General features: G+C 43.3%; 1 protein-coding gene across 1 annotated transcript; it reads left to right on the top strand.

The window, feature by feature from the left end:
* The first annotated feature begins 1,075 nt into the window (after positions 1-1,075).
* LOC126492763 (filaggrin-2) lies at positions 1,076-6,634 on the top strand. The gene is made up of 2 exons (XM_050129336.1): positions 1,076-1,213; positions 1,709-6,634. The coding sequence occupies exons 1-2, from the start codon at positions 1,076-1,078 to the stop codon at positions 6,632-6,634; spliced, it is 5,064 nt and encodes a 1,687-aa protein (XP_049985293.1).
* Positions 6,635-7,653: the final 1,019 nt, after the last annotated feature.

Here is a 7,653-nt window from a genome sequence, read left to right as displayed (position 1 = left end):
ACAAGTGTGGAGACCCAAACTCAAATGCCCAGATCCCGCATAAAGCTGGGCACAGTAGTGCACATGGGAAATCCCAGTGTTCCATAGCTAGTCCAGCAACACAGTGATGAACAACACACAAAAAGGAAACCATGACTCAAGCAATGTGGAAAGTGATGAGCAACACCTGAGGTTGTCCTCTGATCTCCACGCATGAACTGTGGTACCTGTGTGCCTGTTGTCATGAACACATACAAACACACACACACACACACACACACACACACACACACACATGAATTCACTCACATATACAGAAAAGATATAAACAATGTGAATGATGATTTGTGCAAATATATGCCCATCTGTCCTCAAACACAAATGTGCATACACACTCATGCAAAAACATGAATGTTTCACACTCATGCCAGGAAAGAAACAAAAAAAAAAAAACAAAAGAAAGAGAAAATAAAAGAATAGGCAAGGAGAGGCAAGGAGAGGAAGAGAAAAGGGTAGGAGAAAACAGAAGAGATTAGACAGACTGGGGCTGTGGTGTCTCTGTTGTATTGGGAGTTTTGGAAGCCCAGAGTAATACCCAGGACACAAAAATACTCAAAGAAATATCATAAAAAGAATATATTCATAAGATAAATATTGTGGAGACCTGAGATCATCCCAAGTTTTCATTGTGTTGATTGGTGCGACAAAAATCCTGAGCCATACTTACAGTTGAGGTTGATGAAAGAAAAGATGTTTGAAAAATTACTTTGTCAGCAGTTCTCAGCCCATAGGTCACGACCCTTTCACAGAGGTCACACATAGGATATCCTACAAATATTTACACTATGATTCAAAATAGTAACAAAATTACAGATATGAAGTAGCAATGAAAATAAGCATATTTGAGGGTTACTACAACACGAGGAACTATACTAAAGGATCTCAGCATTAGAAAGGTTGAAAACCACTGCATTATATTAAAATAAGACCTGTTCATAAATTAAAATAAAGGAAAAGAAAATTAGTTCTCTATGTCTCTTTCTTTATCTATGTTTCCTTCTCTCTCTGTAGGTTCATTTAACCTTGGGGGAAAAAGATGACAGACCTCTTAAGAAGTGTTGTCACCGTCATTGATATATTCTACAAATACACCAAGCAAGATGGAGAATGTGGCACACTGAGCAAGGATGAGCTAAAGGAACTTCTGGAGAAAGAGTTTCGTCCAATTCTGAAGGTACGTGTCAAGTCTGAAGGCTGTTGGGGTCTGTACATGTTCTAGGACCAAACTTGGTGGAAAGTGCACAGCCCCAGCTGATTTTGAGAAAACTCAAGTAATATTCTTTTGAGCCAGGACATCGTAAATCTATTGAATCAGCATATTTATTTTAAAGACAAATGTTTCTTCAATATATTCCTGTGCCCTTCCACCTTAAAGAATCCAACTTTCTCATGTACTCAGGCTTCCCATTCCAAGCAAATAAATAATATAGTGCTAAGAAATTAACTAATTGATTATTTTAGCAAACAAGGAACAATTTCATCTTCTTCCACAGATCACAATAGTCTTTTCCATTAACTTTTCATATATTCTAGGTCTTACTAACCTAAAGTAATACTCAGAAGATTAAAATTATATAACACAATATATATACAAGGTGCTGCTGGGTTATTTTAGTTGAAAATGAAGCTGGGCTAACCAAGTTATCCTTGGTGTGTCTCTCATATTCAGAATCCAGATGATCCAGATAAAGTAGATGTCATCATGCATATGCTGGATCGAGATCATGACCGAAGACTAGACTTCACCGAGTTTCTTCTGATGGTGTTCAAATTGGCTATGGCCTGCAACAAGGTTCTTGGAAAAGAATACTGTAAAGCTTCAGGGTCAAAGAAGCCTAGGCATGGTCATCAAAATCGAAAGGAAGAAAGTGAAACAGAAGAGGAAGAAGAGATACCAAGACGGAAATCAGGTTTCAGACATTCAAGTTGGAGTGAGGGAGAGGAGCATGGACACAGTTCTGGGAGCTCGTGGGGAACTGCAAAACCTCGACGTAGGTCCAACTCCAGGAGGTTGGAAAGGCACAGTGAATTATCCAGCTCAGAGGAACCCAGGAGAAAATACCATGGGTCTAGCTCTGGTCAATCTTGGAGCAGTAACAAAGAGAGACATGGTTCCAGCTCTGAAGAGCTAGAAGAAAAAAGAAACAAGTCACATGGTAGGTCCTCTAGAGAAGCTGGGGAAGAATATGAATCTGGATCTAGGTTAAACAGTCAGGGAAGGAAAGGTCATAGTGGATTGTCACATGGACTGGAGAAGAGCAAACATGAACCAAATTCTACTCAGTCAAGAAAGGGTGGAGAACAAAAGCTTGAGCCTAGCTCTGCAAGTTCAGAAAACAGCAAAACACAAAGTCATGCATGTGGTCACAGCAATTCTAGTGGATGTTGCAGACCACAAAGTGCTTCAAGTTCTTGTCAGGCAAGTACATCTGGGAGGCAAGGAAGTCAGTCTTGCTCTACCCAGTCACGATGTCAATCAGGAACTAGTGGAGGACAAGGCTATGGATGTGTCTCTGGAGGTCAGTCGTCTAGATGTTGTCAAACTGAACCTAGATCCTGCAGCCAGTCTTCTAGTCAGAGAGGGTATGGATGTGGTCATGCAGAGCACTGTGGAAGACAGCAGAGCACGAGCTCACATCATTCGTCATGCTGTGGATCTGGAGCAACCCAAAATTCTGGTTATGGTCAGCACGGAAGCAGTTCCTGTGGACACTCTTCAAGCTCTCATCAGAAGGGGTGTTGTTCAAATGAACATTCCAAATGTGGTCATCATGGGTCTGGTTCAGGGCAGCCATCCTGCTGTGAACAACATGGAACAAATTCAAGACAGTCCTCTGGCTTTAAACAACATGGGCATGGATCAGGACAGTCTTGCTGTGGCCAGCATGGTACGGCATCAGGTCAATCCTCAGGTTGTGGTCAACATGGGCAGCATGCATCTGGTTCAGGTCAGTTGTCTGGTTGCAGTGACCAAAGGTCTGGTTCTGGTCAGTTATCTAGTTCTGGGCAGCATGAGTCTGGCCCAGGTCAGTCATCTGGCTATGGGGGACAGGGATCTGGATCTGGTCAGTCATCTAACACTTGGAAACATGGATCTGGTCCAAGTCAGTCATCTGGTTATGGGAGACAAGAGTCTGGTTCAGGTCAGTCATCTAGCTCTGGGCAGCATGGGTCTCACTCGGGTCAGTCATCTAGCTCTGGGCAGCATGGGTCTCACTCAGGTCAGTCAACGGGTTATAGAAGGCATGGGCATAGTTCAGGTCAGTCATCGAGTGCTGGGCAGTATGAGTCTGGCCCAGGTGAGTCATCTGGGTATGGAGAACATAAATCTGGTTCAAGTCACTCATCTAGTTCTTGGCAGAACAGGTCTCATTCAGGACAGTCATCTGGTGTTGGGCAGCAAGGGTATGGACACGGTCAGTCATCTCCATATGGGTCTGGCCCAAGTAAGTCTTCTGGATATGGGAGACATGGGTCTGGCTCTAATAAGTCATTTGGCTCAGGTCAGGAAAAATATGGACATGAGGAAGTTCACCATGGAGAGTCAAGCTCCAAAGGTCATGGAAGACAGGAAACACCTAAAAGACAGTCAGGGGACAGCAGTAGACAACCTCAGTCTAGACAAGAACAGCCCTCAAATTCAGGGCCTTCAAGAAGACCCAGAAGGACACCTGTCCACAGTGAATCCAGTGAAAGTGAGGAACACACAGTAGTTTCAAGAAGACATTCTGGATCTCCTCAGGGACATGGTGGACATCAGCAGGGAGAGTCTGGGACTGCAGCTCATGAGAGACAGGAAAGTCCTCAGAGACAATCTAGGGACAGCAGTAGAGTGTCTCAGTCTGGGCATGAGCAGCCCTCACATTCAGGGCCTTCAAGAAGACCAAGAGGGGCACCAGTTCACCCCGAGTCCAGTGAAAGTGAGGAACACACAGTAGTTTCTAGGAGACAATCAGGATCTCCTCAGGGACATGGTGGACATCAGAATAGAGAGTCTGGGACTGCAGCTCATGAGAGACAGGAAAGTCCTCAGAGACAATCTAGGGACAGCAGTAGACAGTCTCAGTCTGGGCATCAGCAGCCCTCACATTCAGGTCCTTCAAGAAGTCCAAGAAGGACACCAGTTCACCCTGAGTCCAGTGAAGGTGAGGAACACTCAGTTGTTTCTAGGAGACACTCAGAATCTTCTCAGGGTCGTGGTAGACATCAGCATGGAGAATCAGAGTCAGCAGGTCATGGAAGTCAGGGAGGTCCTCAACTACAATCTAGAGAAAGCAGTAGACAGTCTCAGTCTGGGCATGAGCAGCCATCACATGGTGGCTCTCAGAGAAGACCCAGAGGGGCACCAGTTCACCCCGAGTCCAGTGAAGGTGAGGAACACTCAGAAGTGTCTAAGAGACATGCAGAATCTTCTCAGGGTCATGGTGGTCACCAGCATGGAGAGTCAGGGTCAGCAGGTCATGGAAGCCAGGGAGGTCCTCAAAGACAATCTAGGGACAGCAGTAGACAGTCTCAGTCAGGACATGTGCAGCCCTCACATTCAGGGCCTTCAAGAAGTCCAAGAGGGGCACCAGTTCACCCCGAGTCCAGTGAAAGTGAGGAACACACAGTAGTTTCTAGGAGACAGTCAGGATCTCCTCAGGGACATGGTGGACATCAGAATAGAGAGTCTGGGACTGCAGCTCATGAGAGACAGGAAAGTCCTCAGAGACAATCTAGGGACAGCAGTAGACAGTCTCAGTCTGGGCATGAGCAGCCAGCACATGGTGGCTCTCAGAGAAGACCCAGAGGGGCACCTGTTCACCCAGAGTCCAGTGACAGTGAACAACACACAGTAGTTTCAAGGAGACATTCAGGATCTCCTCAAGGTCATGGTGGACATCAGCATGAAGAGTCAGGGTCAGCAACTCATGGAAGCCAGGGAGGTTCTCATCGACAATCTAGGGACAGCAGTAGACACTCTCAGTCTGGACATGTGCAACACTCACATTCAGGAGCTACAAAAGGTCCAAGAGGGACACCTGTTCACCCTGAGTCCAGTGAAGGTGAGGAACACTCAGTAGTTTCAAGGAGACATTCAGAATCTTCTTGGGGTCATGGTGGTCACCAGCATGGAGAATGGGGGTCACCAGGTCATGAAAGCCAGGGAGGTCCTCAAAGGCAATCTAGGGACAGCAGTAGACAGGCTCAGTCTGGGCATGAGGTGACCTCACATTCAGGAGCTACAAAAGGTGCAGGAGGGACACCTGTTCACTCTGAGTCCAGTGAAGGGGAGGAACACACAGTAGTTTCTAGGAGATACTCAGGATCCACTAAGGGTCATGGTGGACTTCAGCATGGCACAGTCCACAGAAGCCAAAGGGGTCCTCAAAGGCAATCTGGGGACAGTAGTACACAGCCTCAGTCTGGCCATGCTGAATCCTCAGAGTCACGGTTTGGGAGAAGTCCTAGGGAGTCACCTGTTCACAGTGATTCCAGTGAGCATGAGGAGCACTCAGTAGCATCAAGGAGATACTCAGGATCCACTAAGGGCCATGTTGGGCTTCAGTCCCATAGAGACCCTAAATCACAACATGGAGAGTTGGGTTATAGTCGTACTGCAACACATAGTACTCACTGGCAGTCAAGGGATGGTCTAAGCAAACAATCAAGCAACGCACATGTCCAGTCTGATACAAGGCATTATAGGTCACATAGTACTGGCAACCAATATAGTTCTAGTCAACGTTGGAGACATGGCAGCTATGGTCGTGAAGATTATGACTATGGACAATCGGGATATGGACCTTCTGAAGGCAGCAGAACTAGCAGTCGCAATTCTAGTCCTTTGAGGTCATCACATAGAACTACACACACACAAGTGTCAAGATATGGACAGTCTTTCTCTCTTTCTCACCATGTAGGATCCAAAGCAAATGAAGGAATGGGAGAGCTGGTGTTAAAATATAGAGAATCAGATACAGATCATGGGCAGCCAGTTGATCACTACAATCTGATTGGATCCAGTACAAGTGGAACTCTAGTCTCTAGTCTTGGCCATTTTGGAGTAACACCTGAGCATTTGAATGACTGTGATTTTAAGTACAGATACAGTCTGAAAGGAAAACAAGAAACTACTCAAAACCAGCCAGTTGACCAATCTGTTTTTGGCCATAGTCAATATATATTATTTCAGGACAATTCGGAATCCAGTTCAATTGGAAATCAATCTGGATTCAGCACTAATAAAAGTCAAGTATATAACCATGGCCAATCAAATGATAGCTACCAGCTATCAAGTGACAGTAGAAATAGAAACCAAAGATCTTCTCTCAACAGCTCTCTTCAGAGCCTATCCTGTATGGGAACTGAAGAGTGTAACTATTTACCATGTGTAACCACATCGGGTGAGGGGAGACAAGGACAGGAGCCAGGATCAGATTCATCAGGGAATATCAGAATATATAGTCAATATGTAGATGACAAGGAGACAAGAGACTCTGAATCCAGAGGTTACCATGAAAAGGGGGAGATGAATTCAGCTTCTGCCTACATAGATAGCAACACTCCACTATACACATATGTCCAAGAACAAAAATACCACTATTTTTATTGAGAAGAGTGTAAGAAATATGATAAACCAAGATAAGAATTAAACCAAAGAAGAAAGTAGATGCATAGGAAGACAATCACACATTTAATATGGTTCCTTATTTTGCCAGTAGGTGGTATATCCTTTCATATTAACTGTATTACTATTGTAATGTTGTTTTGGTGAAAGATCTTTTTGTAGGACTCCATAGACACTGTGCTTCTTGGACAGAAGATAGTAAATTAAAATGTATTGGAACTATATTCAGAGGTACAAGATTAAAGATGTATGGTTTTGGTTGGGGAAATCAAGATGAATATTTAGAAGTTCTATGAGAAAACCATTGGGGTTTTCCACATGTTGTTTTAATTTTTGATTAAAAACTTATCCAGGAAGCACAGGATGTAGTTTAGGAGTCACAATTTTCTAGTAATATTCTAACACACTCAATATCCTGAACTAAGAATTTGATTGTTTCCTGGGTGGAGATTGAGAATATTTTTATCTTTTATGTTACCTCTGGAGCTCTGTATTACTATTAAATTTATTGTCATGATTTCCTAGACAGAAGAATCAAAACATTGTATTGAATTGGAATTTGATAATAAACTTTTCATCTGAATATAGTTTCTCTTTTTTATCTCTACAAACATAATTCCCTGCCAAGGGATCAGATGTACATTTTCCTTTACCTCTGTGCAACTAGTAGAAGTAAATACTCAGATGCTAACAATGCAGAGTCAAAAGAAGGAAAAATATCAACCACATCTAATCCCCTCCTCTGTTCAATTACTGTTAAAATCATTTACAGAAAGACTTTATGTTGAATTGACTGGAAATTATTTTATTTATTATTATCAACACAGAAAAGAATACATATAATTCCAAATGGCCGTTTCCTAATATAATCCAAGCTATGGGAATGAGATTTATGTGTTATAGACTTCCTCTATCAAATACATGAATGGAAATATCCATGCCAGTGAAAATTAAGGAACCCCGACATTTCCTATAGAATAAAAGTATTAATATGTTCTTGACTA

This window comes from Alexandromys fortis, unplaced genomic scaffold (genome assembly GCF_014885135.2).
Source record: "Alexandromys fortis isolate MF-2015 unplaced genomic scaffold, M_Fortis_MF-2015_v1.1 scaffold_299, whole genome shotgun sequence".
Taxonomy (NCBI): Eukaryota; Metazoa; Chordata; class Mammalia; order Rodentia; family Cricetidae; genus Alexandromys; species Alexandromys fortis.
Note: the sequence above shows the minus strand (reverse complement) of the source record. Positions and strands in the feature narration are given on the sequence as shown.